Source organism: Athene noctua, chromosome 5 (assembly GCF_965140245.1).
Source record: "Athene noctua chromosome 5, bAthNoc1.hap1.1, whole genome shotgun sequence".
NCBI classification, from domain to species: Eukaryota; Metazoa; Chordata; class Aves; order Strigiformes; family Strigidae; genus Athene; species Athene noctua.
The window spans coordinates 35,314,890-35,341,448 of record NC_134041.1 but is presented as its reverse complement, the minus strand read 5'-3'; the positions used below and the strand labels follow the sequence as shown (position 1 = coordinate 35,341,448).

The following is a 26,559-nucleotide window of genomic DNA, read 5'->3' as shown; positions in this document are numbered from 1 at the left end:
GAATAATATTGTCTAATACATTTCATCTGAAAAACAAAACACAGTTCTGGAAGCCATTCTTGCTGAGGCTTCATTCATTAACTTTCATTTAAAATAACATGAATTCAGTGCCTAGTCACCTCCCAAAGCAAAGAGCTCAATCCTGCTTTGGATAAGGCAGAGATTCAAATTTTAGATGTTATTAATGAGCAATTCTTGTGTTCTTTTTCTCTCTAGTTTCATGACAAATTGATGTTTACCACATACCAAGAAGCGTGCAGATGCCCTGTAGCCACATTATAATACAGGTAACTGGCAAAGAATTTGCAAAGCAAACAGGCCTACCCAGGAGAAACCTGGCCACAATGCAAAACGATGAAGATGAAGTGTACAGGTGTCTCATTTCACATCTTCTCTCACTAGTTAAATTTGATGTAAAGTCACTCTTTTCCCCTTAGCTTCACTCCAACCTTAACTGAATTCTCTCTGAATTCTTAACTGAATCTGTAAAGAATGCCAGAGGATTATAACAAGAACTCAGAGACATTAATAAAAGCAGAAGCATGGAAAGGTTTACTTGAACAGGGTTTACTCTAAGCAGCAGTTAATTATAGAAATTACAGTCTTCCATATTGGAAAGCATCCCCCAAAACTCCTGCTGGCTTCCAAATAAAACACAAGCAGTAGATATATGTGTCTTCTTCAGTAGCTGAAATGCAAAAGTAAGCTTTTTCGAAAGGGAAAAAAAAAAAGGGGGGGGAACTTGCTCAGGTCTTGCCTATTTTTTTTTTATAATTCCAAGAGGAAAAAAAAAAAAAAACAACGAAACTGATTTGGATAATAAGGTATGCTCCCATTTCCCTAAGCAAAGATCAGTGCCCATAGTTACCCCATTTAACTGACCTCCCACCTCAACGTCATGCTCCTTGTCCCCTGAAACAGGCCTGTGTAGGAAGATGGAGCCCATGCACAAGCATTTCTTGCCAGTGTCCATGGTATTTTTGTTTAGTCCAGTTACCAGATCTCACATACTTTGTGTTCATATGTATTTTTGACTGGAATGAATTTCTTTTATGTTCCAGACAGCAATACCAAAATGGCAGTAGTCTAGGAACTCCACAAATGAGGCACATTTTTACTGTGATTTTCCTGGAAAAATAAATAAACCTCCCTTGTTGTAAATACAGGTCATAGAATATTTTTGTTTTCCAGCAGACCCTAGGGGTGCCAATGAAACTAGGACCCAAATGACTGGGGTGCTCCAAGAGTACATATAATAAAAAGACAGAGAACTGGCAGCGCAGTTTCCTGGCCAGACAAACCAGGGGGTGATTACATGAAAGTTTAAAGTAACTACATATCCAAACATCTCTGTTAACATGTTTCTGATTAGCAGAAGGCAGCAAAAGAAGCTTAAAGACATCGACTTCCTCCTAAGGTCTTTAGATTTTCAATAACATTTTCAGAACATCCAGAACTGTTATCATATCTTTGTACCCATCAGCCTTGGAGTGTGTTTTTGCTTGGGATGCAATGTATTAAAATTTTCTGTGATAGCAACTTCAGACTGAGCACATTTTGCAATAAAAGAGCAGAAAAGTACAGACTGAAGAAATAAAACTGGCTTGTTTGTCAGGAAATTACTGTACTATTAAACATGATGATAAGATTCCCACAATCGCAAAGGCAGGGAAAACATTGCAAACATATTAAAAAGGGTCGAGGATAAATTTAGGCTAGTTTAAGTGCAGGCAACCCCACTGATTTCAATAACGTTTACTCCTTTGAACTAGCTGATACAAGGAGTCTTTGCTTTACCAATCTTCTTTTCACGTAATGCATGGATCCTATACAATCTATTGGCTTGACGATTCTTCTGTTTTAATAGAAACCTGTAAAGGCAAACAATAGATAGGGGAAAAAAATGTGTTTTCTTTCATTCTGTTTTATAGAGTACCTATAAATATCTCACTCATGTTTCTGTGCATTTGTCACAAACATCACGTTTCCTTTGCAGTAGCTGCGATACATACATACACTGCACATTACACCTCTGAGCTTGTGGTGAACGTAAACCTGACAGGGGTCTGATGTAACTAGGCTTAGAAATACGCCTTTATTTAATACCATGCATCATCTACTCAGTGTTTTAGGAAAATACTGGGTGCTCACTGAAGTGGAGATGAGCAGCTCACTTTACCAGCACTTCGCTAGGGACCACCACAAGCAACCTGTGCATTCTCACACTCTCTCCCCAGAATGTTCACACCAGCACAGCTCCGTCAGAGCCCTTCTCTTAGTCACCCTTATCCTGGAAGTGGCCAGGTGCAGAAGTCAGAATCACCCTGGTATCCAGACAGCTACTTGTGCTCTACTTTGTCTCAACTCCAAAGCGTAGTGTGCAATCAACTCATCAGTGAGCAGAACTAGAAGAACATGTGGCTTTCTTCCTGGAAAAGCAATCTTCCCAGGGATACTTTTTAAGACATGCAACAAAATCCTTTCTCTCGCTATGAACACAATTTTAACAGGTCTGCAACTTAAATATAGATTATTTTGTTATTTTGACCAAATATGGTGCAAAGTAAGAATAAACTCACATACCCTCTCAGAACCTTAAGTTCTTAGACCATACAGAAAGAGGCCAGCTAGAAAATGACAAGCAAAAATGCATTAAAAACTCTTAATATTTGACTTCTAAACCAATTTAGGGAGTTAATTTATTAATATAAAGTGGCAATACTATAAAGACGTTGTGTTTACTTCTATTTTCTTTCCTCAGAGAATTAGAAATCCTAACTGATCTTTCCTTTCAGTTTAGCATATTTCCCTGACATACACTGCATCCAGCTCACAGTGAAAGCCCCCAAGAGTCATTCCCATGCATCTGATGACAAAGTCATTTTTAAATTATTTTTTAATAGTGCAAAATAATCTGGCAGTTCAAGTATTTGTTCAACTCCATTTTTGGTAGCTACAATTTGAAATTTTTGAAGAACAAAAAGTATTCCAAATGATCTGTTTATCTGTTTATATTCAAGTGTATATCTGTTTATTATCTGTTTATGTTCAAGTGACTTAAAATTACTCATTTTTTTCCTGCCTTTTATTTAACAGCTTCTAATGATAGATTAACCTTGCAAAGTTTGGTTACAAAACAGAGCTTTATCTGGTTTGGATTGTGAATTATTAAATTAATAGAGCTTATTCTCAAATAAGGTATCATCTAAACAGTAAGAGGAGCAAAACTGAGCTGCACTTCATCATTTATTATGTCATACAGTAAGAAACAAACATCCAGCAAAAGAGGGCAGTAATACTCAGTGAATCTTTCTGCCTTCAGACACTCTCTGCTTCCTTAAAAGCTGTCAAAACCAGGTCATGTGGGGTTCAACCTACTATTGGGGGAAAAACCGTCTGTATTAGCTTATATTCCACTATGTATAGAATTATGAGTTAATTTCCATGTGCAGTTCTTCAAAAACATCCCAGAATGGCAGAGACAAATTTCACTTCAGGGATGCAAATATTCCTGATGAGAAGTGAGGAGTTTACTAACTTTTCCCACGGAACCATAACTTCAAATAAAATGCCTGAAAATAATTAGCAGGGAAAGATGCATTTGCTGGAAAGATTTTGTTGTTTTGAAAACTATGCTTAAAGGCTGTACGTGCCTTGCAAGGAATTCACATGTGATGGGCTTTGCAAAGCCTCATTGCCCTTCTACAGAAATGCAATCCCAGAAAAATCATTATTATTAGAACAATAGCATTTGCCCTGGATTTTCAGGAGTCAGTGCAAAAACGGAGTGGCATCAGTGCGGGGGACAATGTTTTCCCTGCTGCCGCCTCCATCTCCCCTTCTTTTAGTGGCATTACTGAAGCATGTCAATCCTTACGGAGTGTTGTACCTTCTGACAATACTGTCCCGACACCTTACCTTAGGGAGACAGTAACCTCTAAATCCTATATATGTTCTGTATGTAACCTTTTGCATGCAGTTAAACCTAAAATAGAAACAGAAACAAACAGCTTTCAGGGAATCACCTCCTTCAGAAATTTCAGCCAATGCAAAAATATTGAGGTTGAGGAAGTGACTGTTCCACAGATTGCTTTCAGCTGGACTAAATGGTACTCAAAATAGCTATTGCAGAAGTAAAAATACTACTGATTTTTTGCAAAGACAGTTTATATGCTAGAAAAAAAGAGAGAGCACTTGTTAGTTGATGTATAAAATCTCCACCTGGTGGTGAAACCTGACACAAAAACTTTTATTTTTAAGAAAAATTCCGTTCCACCACATAACCAGTTCTTAATTATAGACAATCTGAAAAGAACAAGTGGAGAAGGGCAGCCTTCAGAAAAACAGCACTATCATATCTCCCTGATTTTCCATCATCTTGGAAAGCTGAAGAATCCTTTCAGTTATGCTGCAGCTATCAGGTACACAAGTGACCTTCCCCAGATGAAAACAGACTTAGAGAGAGCTCACGTTTCACCACATGTAGGGTAGGGCGGAAGATGAAGTGTGGCAACTGTTTCTTCAGCTGTGAAAAGTGCCCCTTTCCTAAGAAGTGTCCTCTGCCAAGGCTGAAGTTCCGCCCTGTTGCTTGGTTTGCCCCTTGGTTATTTATAATAACTGAATATTTGTAGCAATATAAGCTACCTGTATCCCCAGGGTCCTCCAAATCATAGCACAGTTAGCTTTGTATTATCATTTTAGGGAAAATTCTCTAGCTGCACACAATTAGTTCCTCTTTCCCCTTAATGTTGCTGGTTCTACACCCTAAAAAGACAAGTACTTTTTCCCATGCACCTTATTAAAAAGTAATGTCTCACTCACCTAGTGTTTTCAGTAAAGCCTTATTGCCCAACAGCATCCATAAAAGCTTTGCAAGATGGAATAAAATCAGTGTGAAATGGCTCTTGATCTATGGCATTGCACATACCATGCATCCCTTTCCATACCCTGTTCCATTGGACATTACCACTGTTTCATAATTAGTTTGGCTCATGAAACCTCATAATGCAGGAACAAAACACTTGATATGACCGAGCAAGAGTTACAAGACTTGCACATAGCCACAACCTGCAGTGGCCCACAGTTCACGCAGGAACAGGCTCCCAGCAGCCATCCTCTGCTTCAAGCGTATGACCAAGGACAGTATTTTTTTTACACATATGCATCTAAATATATAATACATGCCTTTTCCTATGCTAGAAGAATCATGTGATTACAGACTTCTGTGCACCATTCCCTAAAACATCTAGGATGACCTACTGCTGATGTATACAAGTTATTCACTAACCACAATGCAATTCTTCTGGGCCAAAAATAAGTTTTTGTTTAAACTGGACCAAATCCACTTTCTGTAAAGTCACGGATTTGCAATTTAAACACAAGTAGCATTGAACCTCAAAAGATACTTTATTGAAACAGCAATGGGGTTTTTTTGGTGTTTAATGCTGACATCAAGGGTGAAAGTGCAAGGGATGAGAGGACTGCAGAGAGTCCTCAACACCACACTGTAGAGAATTACACAACTGCATTACATCCTACTTGTTTCATAATACATTTTCCACACGCAATGAAGAGTAAAAATAGTACTAGAGTGTACTGATTAAAAAAAAAAAAAAAATCTATAACAGAAAGGTAAAGCATCATCAAATGGCCAGATCCATGCGGGGTTTGAAGGAAATGAGCAAAGATTTGTTTACAAAGCAGTGGGGAGTATTTTAAAGCAGAAGCACTGGGGAAAGGTCATTGGTCATTTCAAAATAAGATGCCTAATAACAGGATTTGGTCTCATCAGATACAAAAACATATAGAAATAAAGTTAAATACGCTCAGTGTTCATTTCTCCGCTCTGTGCACGTTCATTTCCAACCCAAGCGCTCTGCAGCCTTCCCTCTTTCACATATATGGAGAAAAAAGTCCCCCAAGCACTTGTTTAATTAACATATTAAAATTCTCTCGTGAACAATCTCACCCCCGCGTTCCCAAGAGCGCTCACGGCTGAGTCGCACAGAGGGGGGAACCCAAACGGCGGTAGGATCCCAGCGGTACCTGCCCGCTGTCCCTGTCACTGCTCCAGCCGGGGGACAGTCCCCACTGCCCTCTGTCAGGTGGAGGAACCTGCCGGCGGCAGAGCCCCACCGCGGGCAGGTGCGGTAACGAGCTGCATTTTTAAAACATCACTTGGAAAAGGGGCAGTTTGGGAGGGTTAAAGACTTGGGGGGGGTGGTGGGGTGGTGGATTTCGGCCCCTCCTCGGACGCCGCTCGGGGGCTCCCGCCGCCCTCCCCTCAGGAGCCGCCGGCGGCGCCGAGAGGGTCAGGACGGGCCCGGGCGCGGAGGAGCCGCCTCCGCCACAGCGCCGCATCCTCCTCCTTCTCTTCCCCGAGGCCGCCGGGGACTCGAAAAGGACGGGCGACCCCGGCAGCCCCCCCCCCCCCGGGGCGGTTGCTCCCCTCAGCGCCCGCCCGACGGGACTCCCGGCGGGAAGAGCCGCGACGGCGGCTCGGCTGAGGGACGGGGGCAAGGCCGCCGCCTCCCCCGCCGCAGCGTGACGGAATCCCCCATCGTTTCCGGCGGGAGGGCGGGCAGGCCGAGGGGTGACTCACTGGCGGCGCCGGGGATAAATAAGCGGGTGTCTACCTGGGAGCGGCACTGGGTTCTCGTCGCCGAGTGCCCGCAGAGCCCCAGCCGCAGCCCCGCCGCGCCATGCTCCTGCCCTGCGCCCTGCTCCTGCCCTGCGCCCTGGCGGCCGCGCTCCTGCCTGCCGGCCACGCAGGTGAGGTCCGGCCCGGCCCTGCCGCGGGCCAGTCGCGATTCAAACCGAGCCTCGGGACTTCTCTTCTTTCCAGCAGCGGAATGGGTTAACTTTTAGCTTTTTTAATATCCTGTATTCTTTGTGACTTCTCGAGGGCTCGATGTGTGGTGGGAAGGGTGTCAGGCCGCCGCTGGCCTCTGTGGGATAATCCGGCCCTCCTGAGGAGGTTTACTGCTGCCAGACAAATTCCTTTGCTTTTGTTAATAACTATTACCTGTAGTAGCCCAACGGCTAGTGTGAATGGATGCCCTCGCTCTCTGTCTTCCTGATAAGCATTGAATTTAAGGGCGTTGTCTACCTAACTTTGAAGAGTTAGTTCAGTGGAGTGAGAATACCGGTGTAGCTCTGTGAGATGCTAATTGGAGCATTTGGTTTCATTCTAGCCAACCCTTGCTGCTCCAACCCCTGTCAGAACAGAGGAGTATGCATGACCACAGGGTTTGACCAGTATGAATGTGACTGTACAAGGACAGGATATTATGGGGAAAACTGTACAACACGTGAGTATCTTAAATCTCTTTTTCATGGAAATGAAATTTGAGAAATTGATTCCAGGATTGCAGTTTATTCTAAATAGCTAATTTACAGTAATCTTTCCATCAATATTCACAGCGGAATTCTTCACATGGCTGAGGCTAACACTGAAACCTTCACCAAACACTGTCCACTACATCCTCACCCACTTCAAAGGAGCCTGGAATATCATCAACAACATTCCCTTCTTACGAGATGCTATTATGAGATATGTATTAACGTGTAAGTATTACTTGTCTTTTCTAGTTCTCTTATTTTAGGATTCCAGAATATTGCAATTGATTGGTCCATATATAAAGTTAGCAAGCTAAAATGCACTAAGGTAAAAACACTCTAAACAAAATGTAAGATTTCTGCATGATGCAGACTTGTATGAAACATGCTTTGAAATGAAAATGCATTTTGCTCTAATCTCTAATAGTATCCAGGATTTTGCCAGCATAAACTTCACGCCAAATCATTCATGTTAATAGTTGGATCCAGTTGATAATCCAGGACCCAGTCCTGTTGTTCAGTAACTGTAATCCCATTTAACATCAGTAGCTGACTTGACATATGTGAAATTTGTCCATGCAACTGCTGAAAAAATATATGGAAAAGATAAAGCCTTGTGATTTAGTTTTTGAGACTAAAATGTACAGATCAAAAGAAATGACAGCTTTTTTCTTTTTTCAGCAAGATCACACTTGATTGACAGCCCACCAACTTACAACAGTGATTATAGTTACAAAAGCTGGGAAGCTTATTCCAATCTTTCCTATTACACAAGAAGCCTTCCACCAGTAGGACTTGACTGTCCAACACCAATGGGTGTTAAAGGTAAGGAATAAACCAGATATGTCATGTTCACTTCTAGGAATTCCTACTTGTCCTCTTAGAAGATACCATGAGACCTGCTTGTCTTTAGCCTTTTTTTTCAGTGTAGTTGGCTTTTTGAGTCTTTACACAGTGTATCCAAAACATGGCTATTCTTAAAGATAAGTTTTGGTTCTCATTATTAAGTTATGTGCTAAAACCAGGGAATATAGAGTTTTCTAATAAAATCAAGAAAGTGAGCACAGAAAAGCAGATAATTCCTCTTATTTGTATGCTGCTACCCTTCAATAATACATCGAAAGCCTTTTTGTTGTTGGGAACAACATTAAGTATTGCATAAACATGGTTGTCTTGAATATCTCATTGCTTCTTTCTCTTGCAGGTAAGAAAGAGCTCCCAGATTCAAAGCTGATTGTGGAGAAGTTTTTGCTAAGGAGAAAATTTATTCCTGACCCACAAGGCACAAATGTGATGTTCACATTCTTTGCCCAACACTTCACTCATCAGTTCTTTAAGACGGACCACAAGAAAGGACCTGGCTTCACCAAAGCTCTCGGCCATGGGGTACGAACATAGCTCTGTAACTTGAACACAGCACTTAGTTCTCAGGAGATACTGAGCAGCTAGAATGTTACCTTACAGGTTGTTTGGGTGCACAAACACCAGTGCACATACTGTATAATGTTGTTTGCCACAAACTGTAACGGCTCCTTTGGCAAAATTCTAGCACTCGATAACATCTCTTCCTGAGTCAGAACTACTTGTGCAAAGCATGTGGTTCTGTTTAAAATATCTTCACACTTTTATTATTCCCAAGAATTTGCTTTCACTGAAAGCATATTAGATCTAGTGAGTACCCAGAACTTCTCTGGACTCTTTCGGTTAGTTGCCAAGAGCTGTATCCAGCACTGGGAAGTATCTTGTGTGCTGCTAATTGAAGAGACTTAGTTTAAAAAACTTCAAAAGCAGACTTGGATTTAGGCTTTTTTATCTACAAAAGCGGCAGCCTTTGGACAAAGTTCTTCAATATAAATGTAATGTGTATGTCTGAAATAAAGCTATAAAATAGATGTGTATATACAGAGAACTGTCTGCATAATAGAAAGCTGCTGGTGCTTTAAACAGAGTCCTTTTAAATAGACAGTCAATTTAACAAGTTGCTGTTACACAGAGATGGCTCCAGTTGCCAGGAAATAATTTGGCTTCATCTTAAATATCAGTGCACAATACTTATACAGTAACAATAATATAATTAAAAGGTAAACATCTAAAGAACTAGTGGCATCCATAGAAGTGGGACATATCCTAAAATAGAAGCAAATGCAGGTTGGCTTCATGTTCCAAATGCTTTTATTTTATAGGTTGACTTGAACCATATTTATGGAGAGACTCTGGAGAGACAACTTAAACTGAGGCTTCTAAAGGATGGAAAGCTAAAATATCAGGTACGTTTTCCTCCTTATTGGATGACATATACTTCCCACAACTAGTGCTCTGTGCATGGTGTAGTTGACCTAAAGTGTAAGTCTAAAGTCAGTACTAACAGAGTCAACACAGCTTAACTCATAAGCATCGTAACTTATGACTCTTTCTTCTTTCTCCCTCTCCATGGCAGATGATTGATGGAGAAATGTATCCACCAACAGTGAAGGACACACAGGCAGAGATGATCTACCCTCCTCATGTACCTGAACACTTGCAGTTCTCTGTTGGGCAGGAGGTGTTTGGTTTGGTCCCAGGCTTGATGATGTATGCTACAATATGGCTGAGGGAACACAACCGGGTCTGTGACATCCTGAAACGGGAGCATCCAGAGTGGGATGATGAGCAGCTGTTCCAAACTACCAGACTCATATTGATAGGTGAGTGTTATTTCTTCTACGTGCAACTCTAACCTTCTCTTTGAGCATGGCACTTCTACCCCTTACCTGCTGCAGTCAGTGTAGTCAGAGGGAAAGCTATTACTTAAATTGGTGTGTGAGAGCATACATCTGAGCCTTTGTGTCCTGTCACTGGGGTTGCATTGAGATACAGATTCCTCCTGGCTATGTTAACAACAGAACTGAAGAAAACTGAGCCAAGTGGTGTTTAATTCCCTTATCTAAAGGAGACAGAACTGAAAACAGTGAAAAGGCGGGAGGTAAGCTAAGGTTCACTTCTTAGAGAGAAAGCATGTGGGGCTAGATGACCTCAGACTCCCAGATCCTGTGGGGTTTTCTGTGGGGGTTTTTTTGTCCCCTGTGATTGGCTCAGTTCAGGTATGCTTTAAAAGAAAGGCTGTGATTAAATCTAAAGTTCAGGAAGTTATGTAAAACAATTCTACATACTTCTCCTGTCTAATTGTCTCTTCAGTGGTTTTCCACCTTAAGTAAATGGTGATTTATGCTAAGCTTGAAAAGACCTTGCCCAAACTGTTTGAAACAGTAAACAAAGACAATTGTATTAAGCAGCTCAAAAGCTGAGAGTTGCTTTCAGATACAAACTTTCTTCAGTATCTCCTCTCTGTATCCCAGGGAGTACTGTCTAACTGAACACACTGTTGGTACTGATGTGTGCTGTCCTGTGGAACACACAAGGCAGTGTATCTTGGGGGTGGGGAGCAGGCGGGAGAAGACACTTCTCTACCACAGCCAAAAACTCTTGGGAGCTTAAGTTCTGTTCCACCCCTTAGTCACACAAAATATATTAATTGTTTTCTAGAAGACACTACAGAATGCTGAAGTGTTTGTTACCCTGATAACAATAGTATTTCCTTAGAACAGTTCAGAAATTATATTTTCTCTCAGCAGGCTAACCACCTAAAGTTTCTTAGGGAACCAGTACCAATATTCTCTTCTATTTAATTGACCAACAGGAGAGACAATCAAGATCGTTATTGAGGACTATGTGCAACACTTGAGTGGCTACCACTTCAAACTGAAGTTTGATCCTGAGCTGCTGTTCAACCAACGATTTCAATATCAGAACAGAATTGCAGCTGAATTCAATACTCTCTACCACTGGCACCCACTTCTGCCTGACACTTTCCAGATAAACGACCAGGAGTACACTTTCCAGCAGTTCCTCTACAACAACTCTATAATGCTGGAACATGGCCTTTCCCATATGGTGAAATCTTTCTCCAAGCAAAGTGCTGGCAGGGTACATACTTTCTCAAGTTGCTACTGATCCAATGGAGACCTAAACTGGGGGTGGGACAGGAGGGTAGAACAAAGCTACTCAAAACTAATCATATACTATAAAAGCACAGCTTTCTCATGACTCTTACAGGGAGATCTTACTACTTTTCATCTTTATTAAATAGGTTGCTGGTGGGAAAAATGTTCCTGCTGCAGTACAGAAAGTAGCAAAGGCTTCAATTGACCAAAGCAGACAAATGAGATACCAGTCCTTGAATGAGTACAGGAAACGGTTTATGCTGAAACCGTTCAAATCATTTGAAGAACTTACAGGTAACAATTTTCATCCTTTCTAACAAACAAGGGCTCTTTTCTTAAAATGGCTAATGGAGTCCTGCAGTGCTATTACTGGACTCGAACAGGATAGTCTTGCAATGAAAATAGGATTTTTCCACTTACGGTTTTTTCTTGTCAATAATTACAGGAGAAAAAGAAATGGCAGCTGAACTGGAAGAGCTTTATGGAGACATTGATGCTATGGAGCTGTACCCTGGCCTTCTCGTAGAAAAGCCACGACCAGGTGCCATCTTTGGTGAAACGATGGTAGAGATTGGAGCACCGTTCTCTCTGAAAGGACTGATGGGAAATGCAATCTGCTCCCCTGAATACTGGAAGCCTAGCACCTTCGGTGGAAAAGTGGGCTTTGAAATAATCAATACTGCCTCCTTACAGAAGCTTGTCTGCCACAATGTGAAAGGCTGTCCTTTCACTGCCTTCCACATCTTAAATCCTGAACCCACAGAAGCAACTATTAATGTTAGTACCTCAAAAACAGCAATGGAAGATATCAACCCCACGCTACTACTGAAAGAGAGATCTGCTGAGTTGTAAAAATCCATATATTTATTTAACTACGTAATTTATTCTATTTATAGCTTAAAGTGTTTAAAAACAAAACCAAAAAAAAAATCCTTGAGCATCTTTGTTGTGGGGGTTGCCCTAGATTCCTTACTCAGGTAAGGCATCCATTTACAAAAGGGATTTTCTGTGTTTGAGCTCTACAGTACTGAATCCCTTGTTTAAAGTCTTCTGTAACAGAACTATGTATTCCAAAGTGGACAAAGGTTCCAACTTTTTTAATGTTGTTTTAATACTTGACAAAGGGTGTTGGTGGGTTTTTTGTCTTTTCACTTGATAGTTCACATAACACTAAAAAAGTAAGTTATTGCCTCAGCAACTTCTTAAACTTGAAAACAGGCTGTTGAACTAAAAGTACAAGGAAAATCTGACAATGAAAACTGTCAGAAAAAATTTATTCAGTATGAGCACTCAAAGATTAACAAAAAATACAAATACTTGAGACTCACTCATGTAGTCAGAAAATGCATTGCATTTATTGTTGATACTACCTCTCCCTCATTGCAAATAAGGCACTTTGTATAGTAACTTATATTTGTTTTTATATGTAAATCTGCTTTCATGTGGCATTATACTTTTTTTAATTTAATTATTTAAAGAAAATAGAACTACTTTTGGATTGTACTTGTTTTTGAAGCATATGTCACGGAAGTATTATTTGTAAGAGGATGATAATGTACTGAGCTTAGAAGAAGGCTCTCTCTCAGGCTGTAATACAAGGCTACTTGTATTCTGATGCAGATGTTTTATTGTGCAAGTTTGCAGAGGTCTTAACCTTTGTCCAAAGTATTGGTACTCTTCATAGCTGTAGTTCTCTGGTCTACTTGATAATATAATTTTAATATCTGTCAGTTTAAGGACAAATGGACAGTATAGCTTTAGGTAAGGATGTGACTATAGTATAGGTTTGTGTACCAAAACATGGAGATTATTGGGGAATAGTGAAAACTGAGGAGCTGTGTAAACATGCACAGCAGAGAAATGAATACAGAATAGATCTAGCAAAGCTGCAAGGTGCTGAGACTTGAAGGTTTATGTCTCTGTACACAAGCCATACTTGTGATTTATAGTTCTGTTTATTGGGGGGAGGAGGGATAATGTTTTGTTTATCATTTATAAACAGAGGCATTTTGAGTAAGTGGCTTAAGCTTAATTAAAACGGGCTAGCTAGCACAAAATCTCGAAGACATATTTGTCCTGATCCAGCACTTAAATATCTTGTCTCAACTGGGCATGTAAGAAGTTACACAGGATCTTGTACCAGCACCTCAAACTTTGCATATAAGTGTATCTTTTTTCTTTAATTTCTAGAGAGGAAATGTAGAAGATGATCTTCCTATAAAAACAGCTAGGGAACTATAGGTAAAAAGAAGTCACTTCAGACTGGAACAGAGCAGCAACCTGGTATTCTGTACCGCTGCCCAGTATTCCTTAACTATTTGTGGAAAAGGACTTGAGTTTTGTATTTCATTGAATCTCCCCAACATTTGTAGGGGCTAGTGCATTCTAACGGCTATGGCAGTAGTATAGTTTGACTGTGACTTCTGTTTCTGTTGACTTGTTTAGAGACATTGATTACCTTATGCTGTTACCTTAAGTTAGTGATTGTTGGTGTGAATAGCTGAATCAAGGTCTCTGACAGCCATCAGTACCAGTGACTGGTCTGAGGTGGTCTTTGGGGTGAATGCTTTGGAAGAAAGCAGGGCATTTGCCTTCCTTTATCTATTTGAAGCATGAAGAAGGGGAAACTTCAGTGACCTTATATGGAAAGGTGGTCAGCACTGCATATGCTTGTTAAACATGTGATTGTCATTCAGCTCTGTCTTTGGAACACACTTCTTGAGAGCACCCTTCTGCCGTTAACAAGGAAGACGAGTCTGGACCCATCTAGTTATTGGGGGGGCAGGTAAAGAGGAACTGCTCAGACAATGGCACTTGAGTTAAGTTGTAACTGCTTCAGAAAGGAATCATGTTCACTTTGCATTTTGTACTCTGAAGCCACATTCCACCAGTCACTTCTCTGTGACCCATCGTGCTGGGTTTGGCTGGGTTCAAGTTGCTCATGATAAATGTGTATGTTTGAGATTATTTATTTAAAATTCTATGAATTGTTTTTCACTTTATTTTTGTAGGACAAGAATGTTTTTAAAATGCAATTGTTTATATAAATAAATTGAAAACATTACCTGTATGAGCTCATTTGCGTGTGATTTCCTTCAGCAATATATTTTTTATGAAACAATTCTTTCATCTTAATTGCCCCTCAAGATTAAATGGAGAATTCCAGGGAATTACTAACAGCATTAAATCTTCTCATATCCCAAACCCAGGATGGCTATAACTTAAGTTATCCACCCTCTACATAGGTTTTTTTTTTCCCTGTAGTCACCAGTGAAAAGGGTTTCACTCTGACATCCCTCGAAGGCAGCTGCTCTTCACTGCAGTAAAGATGCTGGCACTGCTCTCTTTAAGTACCCAGGGAAAGGACAATACTGAAGTTGCACAACACCAAGTTGGTGTAACCACCCTTCCTTCACCACTGGTGAGCACAAGGGCAATCCACAGGCCTTTCTCTTGAGCTTAGCATGCTCCAGCAGGGCAAACTGGGATACCAGCAACCACTGGACAGCGTGATTTCAGCAGTGATGCCTCATCCCTGTTGTCCAACAGCAAAGTCAAGCTGTGACAGCCACTTCTTCCTTCTGCAGAAGGGTCCTGCTTTGTTACCTTTATCGCAGTTATTGCCTGACTTTGCAAGGAGCAATGCAAGCTGGAGTGAGGGGCAGTGGGGTAAGACAAGAGCAGGGATCTGCTTAATAAAAACAGGCAGGAATTGTACGAGTTGGTGCAATGTGTTCCTCCTACAAAAACCACCTCTGAGGCTACTCAGTCTCTTCTCTATGTTTTCATCTCTGATAAGAAATGAGGGGAACCTATGAAGGAGACAACCAAGAGCATCATGCACCCTGTACTGCCTCAGTCAACTCCTACACCCTCCACCCAGGCACTGATGAAACTTCCCCTCCACCACCCTTCTGTGCTTAGCTCCCCCCATCATCCCATAGGTGACTGTCTCCAGTACTCCCTCATTGGTCATACTGGTGCTCTGTCCTGTCACAGCCTCTTCCTGGTGACCAACCCCATAGTCACTGTCCTTTACTCAGAGCCACCTTCCTTCCAACCACCCAAAATCCTCTTTGGTCCAAAGCTCATCCCAGTGACCCACAGCTCTATATTCCCAATGGCTGTCTAGCCCTGGGAATATGACTGTCCTGCCTCTGCTCTGTAGCTCCCTCCCATCTTCGTCAGTGTGCAGTTCCCTTGCATTCCTATTGTACTGCAGCACCTAAATACCTCCAGCAATTATCCTCAACTGAAAACTCAGGCCTCATCACTTCAGTGACCATCTTCAGCCCCAAAAATGCAACGTCCTGAGGACCCTTCCAAAAGTATCACCCCAGTCTCTCTCCTGGCTGCATGTGGAGGCTGTGAGTGAAGAGAGGCATGTGCAGGCCAGGTATGAGCAATGTGGGGTTTTTTTCTTTAATAATCAGTCAACTCATTTGCTCTGCATGTTAATTAATTTCTGACATGTTTATGTTTTGAGGGGAAGTTGAGAGAGTGAGGGAAGATGAAGCCAACTGCTTCAGCAGGAGGAGGACAGGCTTGGCCGTGGCCACCATGATGGTGAGGCAGTGCATGGGAAGGTGCAGCAGCTGGAAGGTAGCAGCAAGGTCATCTGTGGAGAAGGTGTTTTGGGTGACTGCTGCCCTAATTAGGGAAGGGCCAGTCCGGATGGATTTGGCACATGAAATATGAGATAGTTTGATCGTGGAGGAGCTCCTCCTTCCCTCTGAGCAGGGGCATGTCCTGATGATACAAAAGGCAAGAATGTTCTTCAGAGGAAACCTGCCTGGTGAAATACTTGCTCTCCAGCCTGGGTTGAGGTAACTGTTTCACCCAAAGCAATGTGGTAAAGGAGGGGGGCTCAGTATTTCATTCATATCCTTGGAGGGAGGTCCATCAAGGAGCACAAGAGCTCCGTGCTTTGGGAGCAGGTCACTGTACACCATCACCTTTACCGAGAGCTTTTGCCGTACGTCATTTGCTTGCTTGCCCACTGTGTAAGAGGTCTTTATGGGCGCTGAGTTGGAGCCCCATGGGCATCTGACCAGGTTTATTACTTCTGATACACTTGCTAGAGGTGCACTGACCTTTATGCTGGAGCACTAATGCTCCCAAAGCAGCTGCTTTACCCAGATTTCAGGAAACATTTCTATCACAAGCGGCTTCTGCTTTGCAAGAAAATACCCCTTCGGCTTTTGGCATCAATCCAGAAAAGTCAACAGATAGTTAGTTAGACCAAGCTGTGGGAAGAGTAAGAAGGAGGGAGAACCTGGGTAGAGGGGAACAGATGCATCACTTGTTCCTTGCCTGTTCACAGCTACTAAATAGGTGAACAGCTCTGGAAAAGCTTAATACAAAGACATACTGTTTCCTTTGAAAGACCAGAAAGGAAAAAACCTGCAAGTTGTAAGAATATATATATACGACAGAAAAGAGCAGGCTGTAGCTATATATTCTAACTATGGAAATGAAGGTGAATGGAGAGATCCTAACCTTTTTGCTAAAAGGCATGAGAAACACCATGCAAGGCAGAAATGGAGCAGCATCACAAAGAAACATCATATGAAAAAAACTCTCCTTGGAAAGAGTTGAGTGCTCCTCTTCCTTTAATCTGGAGTTTCACTTCAGAAATAATATTATACTAAGAGGCAACATGGTTGGTTTAAAATTGTATTTCTTTTCCTCTGATACTTATTTTTTAAAACTAGTTTAAAATCTCCTGTGACTCCTGTGTTTACTTAGTCTGTAAGTCCAGACATTTTCATTAATATTAGCAAGAGGCTGGTCACAATCAAAAAAAAATCCAAACCACTACATTTCTCCTCTGCCATTCAGGAATGAGACAAGAAAGCAGATGTCAAGAAAATGAGAAGAAAAAGCTAGCACAAGAAATTCACAAATTTTCCTTTCTGGAATTTTCTTGTGTGAAAATCCTGAGACTGCACTGAAAATCTCAGCAGTCACTTACAGCCATGTGAAAGCCTGAGAAACCAATCAGAGGTGGCCTGGGCAAATTGGGAGCTGAGCACCATCAGTAGAAATAGGATATGAAAGCCTGTGAGATCTCACTAGTTTACCATCTGGAGAGGGCAGAGTACAAACCTCTCAAGGTTTGACTCATGCTGGTTGCTTATCCTTGGTTCTGGAGAAGCCAAGCCAATTTATCCAGCAGGTATTAGCCATCAGAAAGCAAAATACAGAAACCCCAAATCTGGGGGAAGAAGGCAAATAATATTCAAAGCATCTACTTTCAAACCAACCCACTGCATGCCAGCAAGATCTAGCCCATTGCAGGGCACATCTACAGAAAGTTGAAAATACATTGCATCTTCTAACCAACTGTAATCCTAATATTATTATTTTCTGTTAATTAGTAGCTGTTACCAGAAGGGCACTGGGAAAATACCAAGTGTCATATAACTAGGACCATCTTGCTTGCAAGTGTTTCAGAGCTTTACTTAATACAGTAACAAAATAGTAGTTCACTCTCCTGTCTCAGGATAAAACCAAAAATACTCACCAAAAGTAAAGGATGATCCTGTGGCAAATGTATTCTTGCTCTGCACTTTAGTTTTTCATGGTAACCAGGTGTAGCTCATTACTTCAGGCTTACAGAGTAGTGGATGTAGGTGTGTGCAAGCATCCTTGTTCAAACCTGCCCTGCTGACAGGTAATTTTAACACCCATTCATTTTCTGCAAAAGGACTGCATTTGTGGTAGACTTTTCTATGAGAGCACATGAAAATTTTTAAACACACACTAAAATGGGAAAAAAAGTGAAAGCAATGCCCATCACCCTGAGTACTGTGGAGCAGCCAGGTGGCAGCTGGAGAAGGCATGTTCCCCAAATGGCTTGTCATGTCATCCTGCTTTCCCCTATACCATGAAGATCTACCCAAAGAAAATATTTTCAGAAGCATTCATCAAGGAAACATTGTGCAAGTTGTATTGGCTTTAGCATAACGCCATAACTTATGGCTGCTAATAAGGATATTTCTGAATTTATGCTCGCAGGTCTTCAGAAATGGGAGGTGAGACCAAGACCCTGAGAAGCAACATAGTTTTGGTGTAAAAAACCAGGTCTGCGAGACTGCAAAATCATCAATCATTCAGTATGATTTTAAGCCCCCCAAAATTCAGTGAACTGTGGAAGAGCAACAAAGCACAGCTAAAAGCCATGATGCTTAGTCCAAATACATTCTCCAGCACTTCAAAACCTGACCCTGAGAACTGACACAACTTGATACCCTTTCAGTTGTGGCTTTCGAGCCTGTTGCCTAGACAATATTAATTAGTCATGCCTAACAAATAGCAGAGTTGCTAAGTGCAGTCATAGGTAATAATTAAAACAAGAATGAGTTGAGCTGGCTCAGCTGTGAAATACTAGTTCTTACATAAGGCTGAGACGTAAGACGAGATGATCCAATCACGTCTTAGGGAAGCTGTTAAAAAGGTATTAGGTCCAATGAGACAGAAGAAGCAGAGACCATTCCAAGTAAATCAGGACTGAGATTTTTATAGCAGAGAGAATTTCAGTGAAAGCAGAAAAAAATGCATTTCTTAATCAGAAATGGACTGAATTTTCTCAGTGTCCAATAAACTGGAAGAATTTCAGACAAATTCAGGACATATTTCTGGCCCTCGAACAATAAAACCAGCTTCTTTTCACTGTTTGCTAGGGGAAATGTTTCAGTGTTTTCATCATAACTGACCCAGTCTTGATGGCAAACAAAAGATTTCTCAACCTGACCATGAAATGGAAGGTCCTTTTACAGATCAAGCCAAATATATAAATTCATCCTAAAACCAAGCTGACAATACTGTGTATTAAATAAGCTTGGATTTTTTTCAATAATCTTCACTCTATATCAGATGTGGCTTTCATTAGATTATAACAGCTCTTCTACTTGATAGATGGAGATGGATAAAACATGGTATTGAATTTTCCAAAGAAAGAACGCTTGCCTCGTTTTGAGGAGAATTTAGGGAGTGAAGTGAACTCTTTCCATTAAGACCAAATTAGTGTCTCCCATAGCTACAAAAATATCATCAGAACATTTAATGAGAGATGGGACTTTGAAAAACAACTCTGCTTTGGTGGAACCTGGAGGTTTGGTTTCTGCAACTCTGTAGCACTTCTGAAAGCATCTCCAGAGATCTTCTGGAGTCCAGGGCTCCTCCAGATTGCCAGCAAGTGCTTGTATCACTTAGTAAGTAGGTGCCAAATGTGTAAGACAAAATTAAAATATGACTTTAAATAAGATACAGAAAAAATAGGAGGCAGTGGTTTACCAGTAACCCAGATCAATAGTTTTTTGCAGACTGATTTTTAAAAGCAACAGCAAAAATAAAACCATTTCTCATATAATGGCTTTGTGAATAGAGAATTAAATTCCTCAAGGTTCCTCATTTCTTAGGAAGTTTATTTCCCCTTTAAAGTCACTTCCCTGGTCACCCTTGGTTACAAAAATTTCTCATAACTCCCTTTAAACTTTCTATGCAAACAGGTGAACATTTACCACCATCCTCTTAGATATTTGCTTATTCAACAGTCATATCTACAATTACTTCAGTTACCACATCAAATTTGACATTTCTGAAATTGCACTTGATTTGAATAGTGTTGTTCTGCTGCAAACACCATTTGAAAAGTGTATGTCTTTTTCTAGATACAAGGGGCAGCTGTTTTAGCAATTCTTTCCAGTCTCCATCTTCAGTGGGATACAACAGAAGGACAGGTACAATGCCATTTTCCTATGTAATTTGTTAGGGAGATGAAAAATCATCAGATGTCATTCAACATAAAACAGCACCTTGTGACGCTTAGTACTATGAAGGAAAACCCTTCTGTAACTGTGTAACATATTTAGAACTGAGTTATGAAAAAATTAAGAGCTTATCTGCATCTCCTGACTGCAAAAATGGACAGGGAAGCTCACTAGAAAAGGTTCCCATGAGATTTCTGTCACTTCTACTTTTCTGTCATACTGAAATACTACAAGACCAGCACCTAATACAGATTTTAAAAAAAAAATTTTTTTTTTTCTTCTTCACTTACATACCAGGAACCAGAAGACTGAGGAACTATTTGCTTCAGCACTTTCCTAATGATTGGTCTGAGAAAAAATTAGATTGAGAGGAGGATGTACTACTCCCAGTCACGTTAAATCTGGTTGCTCATTCTCAATAACTATAAAATTTACTGGGGGAACTGAAAGTCAGAAAAAGATGTAAATTTTCTCGAGTGACTAATTTTTTTTTTTTTGTATTTGTCTCTAGCTCCATTTTCACAGGAAGGTCCTTCCTTTAGAAAATAAGTTAGATTACTTATGATTCACCACATGAATGGGTAGGCAACATGGGAGAGTATGAATATGATTCCATATTATTAAATGGCCATAAATGCACCCACTTGAATAAAGCTTTGACAGAGCAATCCGTCATCAGATTTTAGGCTAGTCTAGATTTGCGTGACTTGCACAAAGCCAGCCCCACCTTCCAGGTCACAGTCATGCTCAATTCTCCTCAAATTGGGTCAAGTTCTCCTTACTCCACTACTGACATTTAATCAAAAATAACTTAATGATTGCATGCTTTCAGTTCCTTAACAAAATCCTCTCTTCATTTCCCTACCACATTCCCTGTTTCTCATAACCCTTAGGGCACAGACTGTAAGATGATAAGAAGTAAAGTGCATTTACTTGAAAAACGAGTTGCATAAAAGTTAATTTCTTTGAACATTCTGCATTTTAGCTTATTTTATTTAGCTGGTTTTTACCAATCTAAATCTAGCTAAAATATTACATTTTCTGCTTTTAACCGCAGTGCATAACTTTCAGTTTTTGTTCTCCTCTACTGGGAGGAGACAATCTATAGAAATCTGTCAACTAGGCAAGGAATGAAGCCAAGGTTGAACATAGGTTTTTTTATTCATCACGGTCCCACTGATACAAGCTTACTGCTTGATGGTAGCAATGCGAAAATTCAGATTTGCAGTCCACTTTTTTTCCAGACAAAGCTGATATGACCTAAATAGGTCTAACAATGGCCAACACACATTTATTATCAGAAGGTGAAGGTGACCAGCTGGAACCTCCTGCAGGGATTCAGACTTTGGGCTTGCTACCTCTATCTGCACATCTTACAGCACAGTGCAGAAGACCTTGGTATTGGTTGGGCAGAGGGACCAGGAGGGGTATCCTACAATAGTAGTGAAGTAGAAAAATTAAGATTTTTCTTCTCTTTACTGAAAAGTGGGAAGACAGTCTTCCTGAGTAATGGAAAGCTGTCTAGCAAATCCACTTTTGCTTGAAGTGCTAATAGCCATACAGCACCTTCTTTGCATATGACATATTCGTGTTACTTAGAAGGTAAACATTTTGTATGTGCCCGACAGAAAGAAAAATCTCATGCTAATGTTCACTTACCAGAATAACTGCTTAAATTTTTACCAGCAAGTGTTATCAGATTATTTTTGTGGTATGTAGGTCTTGCAGCTAACTGTGATTCTGGCAAATGCTTTACGTGCAATTTGCAATAACAATGAATACAGCTAGCAGTGGTAGAATCACAGGATAACTTAGGCTGGAAGGGTCCTCTGGAGCAATCTGGTCCATCCTCTGGCACAAAAGAAGGGCAGCTCTGGGGTCAGACACCAGATCTTCAGTCCTTGACAGGTTTGACTAAGGTGTGTCTCTGTTTCTCTCATCATTATAGGTACCTTCATTTCTACTATAAAACTACTACCCTGCCCTAAATGTAGTTACTGCCTTTGGACCCGTTTTTAAGAAGGAATATGATGACCATTCCTAAAAGAAAGGGAGAAGACAAATAACTGCAGATGAGAAGCTTCCAGATTTAAACCAGAACTACAGAAATGTGTAATGGAAGCTCCAAATGAGGCAGATAATCCCTCACCCTCTTGCTATCAGGCAGAAGGAGGGGCACTAAGAGACGAGGGAGGCTGGAAACAGGTCCCTGATCGGGGAGGCAGAAAAATCCTCTCCCCACCTCCCTCACCCTCCATGGTGCCCCTTCACAATAAATTTGGGGCCCTGGATCTTCTGAACAAAGAAGAGAATGAGGAAGAAAATGAGACAAATGAAGAAGACCAAGGTCCACCAAGGCCAGGTCACTTCAGATCAGGTATTAAAACCAGCTCTGAAAGGAACTCCAGAAAAGTCATTGTAGTGGATGACTCCACTCTAAGGGGTGTCGAAGGCCCCATATGCAGACCAGACCCGCTTCATAGGGAAGTCTGCTGCCTCCCTGGGGCCCGCATCAAGGACCTCACAGCAACATTCCCTACCCTATGAGACCAAAGGATTACTACCCTCTCCTGTTTTTCAGGTAGGTAGTGATGACATCACCAGGAGAAGGCCTAAAGCAATGAAGAGAGATTTTAGGTACTTGGGAAAACTGCTTAAGGGGTCGGGGGCACAAATTGTGTTCTCCTCCATCCCTATGGTTGGGGGGATGGATGAGGAAGATTACAGGAGAATTCAGCAGATGAATGGGTGGCTCCAAGACTGGTGTTACCATCAGGGCTTTGGATTCTTTAATCATGGGCTCGTATACAGGGCACCTGATCTTTTGACATTAGACGGGATGCACCTGTCCCAGAGAGGGAAGGGGATTTTGGGGCAGGAGTTAGCTGGGCTCATTGACAGAGCTTTAAACTAGATTTGAAGGGAGAAGGGGGCAAATCATTGGCCCATCTGAAGTGCATGTATACCAATGCACACAGCATGGGTAACAAACAGGAAGAGCTTGTAGCCGTGATGAAACAGGAAAATTACGATGTTGTTGCTATTACAGAAACATGGTGGGATGTCTCCCATGACTGGAGTGTGCCAATTGATGGGTACAAGCTCTTTAGAAGGGACAGACAGGGAAGGAGAGGTGGTGGGGTGGCTCTGTATGTTAAGGACTGTTATGATTGCTTCAAGCACAGGTGTAGTGAAGACAGGGTTGAGTGTCTTTGCATTAGAATCAGGGGGAAGGCCAACAGGGCAGATGTTGTAGTAGGAGTCTACTACAGGCCACCCAACCAGGACAGAGAGGTGGACAAGATATTTTATAGGCACTTAGGTGAAATCTCACGATCGCTTGCCCTTGTTCTTGTGGGCGACTTTAACTTCCCAGACATCTGCTGGAAATACAACACGGCAGAACAAGACCAGTCCCAGAGATTCCTAGAATGTGTGGGAGACAACTTCCTGACGCAGCTGGTGAGTAAACCAACCAGAGAAGGTGCCCTGCTGGATCTCCTCTTTGTGAACAGAAAAGGGCTGGTGGACGACGTGGAGGTTGGAGGTCGACTAGGGCACAGCGATCATGAAATAATAGAGTTCTCTATTCTTAGAGAGGTCAGGAGAGAGCTAAGCAGGACTGACATCCTGGACTTCAGAAGGGCTGACTTTGTCTTGTTTAGGCACCTACTTGAAAGGATCCCCTGGGAGACTCTCCTGAAGGGTATAGGGGCCCAGGAAGGCTGGGCGCTCTTTAAGAAGGAAGTGTTAATGGCTCAGGAGCAGGCGGACCCCAGGTGCTCTAAGAGAAGCCAACGCCAGAGAAGACCACCCTGGCTGAACAGGGAGCTTTGGCTGCAACTCAAGGAGAAAATGAGAGTTTACAGCCTTTGGAAGAAGGGGCTGGCCACACACAGTGATTACAGAGAGGCTGTGAGGCTATGCAGGGTGGAAATCAGAAGGGCTAAAGCCCAACTGGAAATTAATTTGGCCTCTGCAATCAAGGATAACAAGAAAAGTTTCTATAAGTATGTCAGTAGCAAAAGAAAGTCCAGGGAGAGTCTCCATCCCCTGCTAGATGCAGGAGGAAACATGGTAACAAGTGATGAGGAGAAGGCTGAGGTGCTTAATGCCTTCTTTGCCTCAGTCTTTAATAGCAAGGTTAGTTGTATTGATGAAATCCAGCCTCCACAGCCAGAATACAGAGACTGGGAGAACGACCCCCCTGCAATCCAGGAGACAGTCAGTGACCTGCTGCATCACATAGACATACACAAGTCTATGGGACCAGATGGGATACACCCAAGGGTGCTGAAGGAGCTGGCTGGGGTGCTCGCCAGGCCACTTTCTATCATTTGCGAGCAGTCCTGGCTGACTGGGAGGTCCCGACTGGTTGGAAATTGGCCAATGTGACGCCCATCTATAAGAAGGGTCGGAAGGATGATCTGGAAAATTACAGGCCTGTCAGCTTGGCTTCGGTGCCCGGGAAGCTGATGGAGCAGCTCATCCTAAACACCATCATGCAACACCTGAGGGACAACCAGATGCTCAGTCCCAGTCAGCATGGGTTTATGAAAGGCAGGTCCTGCTTGACAAACGTGATCTCCTTCAATGACAGAGTGACCTGCTTATTGGATGAGGGAAAGGCTGTGGATGTTGTCTACCTTGACTTTAGCAAGGCTTTTCACACTGTTTCCCACAGCATTCTTCTGGCAAAAATGGCTGCTTGTGGCTTGGATAGGCAGACACTTCGCTGGGTAAAAAACTGTCTGGATGGCCGGGCCCAAAGAGTTGTGGTAAGCGGAGTTAAATCCAGTTGGCGGCTGGTCACAAGTGGTGTCCCCCAGGGCTCGGTTTTGGGGCCACTCCTGTTTAACATCTTTATTGATGATCTAGACGAGGGGATCGAGTGCACCCTCAGTCAGTTTGCAGATGACACCAAGTTGGGTGGGAGTGTTGATCTGCTCGAGGGTAGGGAGGCTCTGCAGAGAGATCTGGATAGACTGGAGCGATGGGCTGAGGCCAACTGTAGGAGTTTCAATAAGGCCAAATGCCGGGGGCTGCCCTTGGGCCACAACAACCCCCAGCAGCGCTACAGGCTTGGGGAGGAGTGGATGGAGAGCTGCCAGTCAGAGAGGGACCTGGGGGTGTGGATTGACAGCCGGCTGAATATGAACCAGCAGTGTGCCCAGGGGGCCAAGAAGGCCAATGGCATCCTGGCTTATATCAGGATTAGTGTGGCCAGCAGGGACAGGGAAGTGATCTTGCCCCTGTACTTGGCGCTGGTGAGGCCGCACCTTGATGACTGTGTTCAGTTTTGGGCCCCTCACTACAAAAGGGACATAGAGTTACTCGAGCATGTCCAGAGAAGGGCAACGAAGCTGGTCAAGGGTCTGGAACACATGTCCTATGAGGAGCGGCTGAGGGAACTGGGATTGTTTAGTCTGGAGAAGAGGAGGCTGAGGGGAGACCTTATCACCCTTGACAACTACCTGAAAGGAAGCTGCAGAGAGCTGGGTTTGAGCCTCTTTAGCCTAGTAGAAAGTGACAGGACAAGAGGGAATGGGATAATGGAAGCATTTATTTCCAGAAGGGGTTGTTAGGCGTTGGAATGGGCTATCCTGGGAGGTGGTGGAGTCCCCATCCCTGGAGGTGTTCAAGAGTAGGGTCGATTTAGAGCTTAAGGATATGCTGTAGGTGGGAACTGTGCTAGGCGAACGGTTGGACTAGATGATCTCCAGGGTCCTTTCCAACCTAGATGATTCTATGATTCTATGATTCTATGAAATGACCTCTGTAAAAGCTGCCCACCCATCCAGAGTTCCTCAGCAGATGCCAGAGATAACATGTGTACATGTACACATGTGTGTTTGTGTACATGCCTGCATCTTAAAGACACACTATCCCACAGGCAGGAGCATGCATTCCCATTCAAGGAATGCAGCAACACAGCAAGGACAAGTGGCAGAAGAAACCAGTCTAATTTTTATGCTATATTTAGGGCTATTTACTGCCCTGGCAAAACAAAAATCAGTTGCAAAACCAGTTTAACTCTTTTCTGTTTATTGCTGTTTAGGTAGAAACTGGCAGGCATCTCTGAATCTAATTGTTAAAGTTATAAGAAACATGTTCCAAGTTTTAATCTTCATAATTTAAAATACTCCAGAACAGCATATGATAAGATTTATTTTAAGCTTCTTGTTTATTATTTACACAAGAATATAAGAAAAAGAACAATTTTAATTTAGAATATAACATAGGAATGTTTCAATGAATAGAAGTAAAGTTAATATTTAAAAGAAATTCAAACCTATTAAGATAAAAAAATGCATATGAGGCAATAAATGGCTTCAGCCTTATTTCACAATGATATCAGAAGTCAAAACAGGTGAAATGAAACCAATATTAAAATAAATATATTGATGATAACAGGGGTACACAACAGGAAAAATCCATGAAAGGGCAGTGCTAAGGTTCCCGTGGTT

At 42.0% G+C, this 26,559-nt stretch overlaps 1 protein-coding gene across 1 annotated transcript; it reads left to right on the top strand.

Moving 5' to 3' along the window:
* Window positions 1-6,527: 6,527 nt before the first annotated feature.
* Window positions 6,528-14,388, top strand: PTGS2 (prostaglandin-endoperoxide synthase 2). Its single transcript, XM_074907080.1, has 10 exons — window positions 6,528-6,771; window positions 7,194-7,310; window positions 7,423-7,566; window positions 8,020-8,163; window positions 8,543-8,724; window positions 9,522-9,605; window positions 9,776-10,022; window positions 11,015-11,301; window positions 11,465-11,612; window positions 11,764-14,388. The coding sequence occupies exons 1-10, from the start codon at window positions 6,702-6,704 to the stop codon at window positions 12,168-12,170; spliced, it is 1,830 nt and encodes a 609-aa protein (XP_074763181.1). The 5' UTR covers window positions 6,528-6,701; the 3' UTR covers window positions 12,171-14,388.
* The last annotated feature ends 12,171 nt before the right edge of the window (window positions 14,389-26,559 follow it).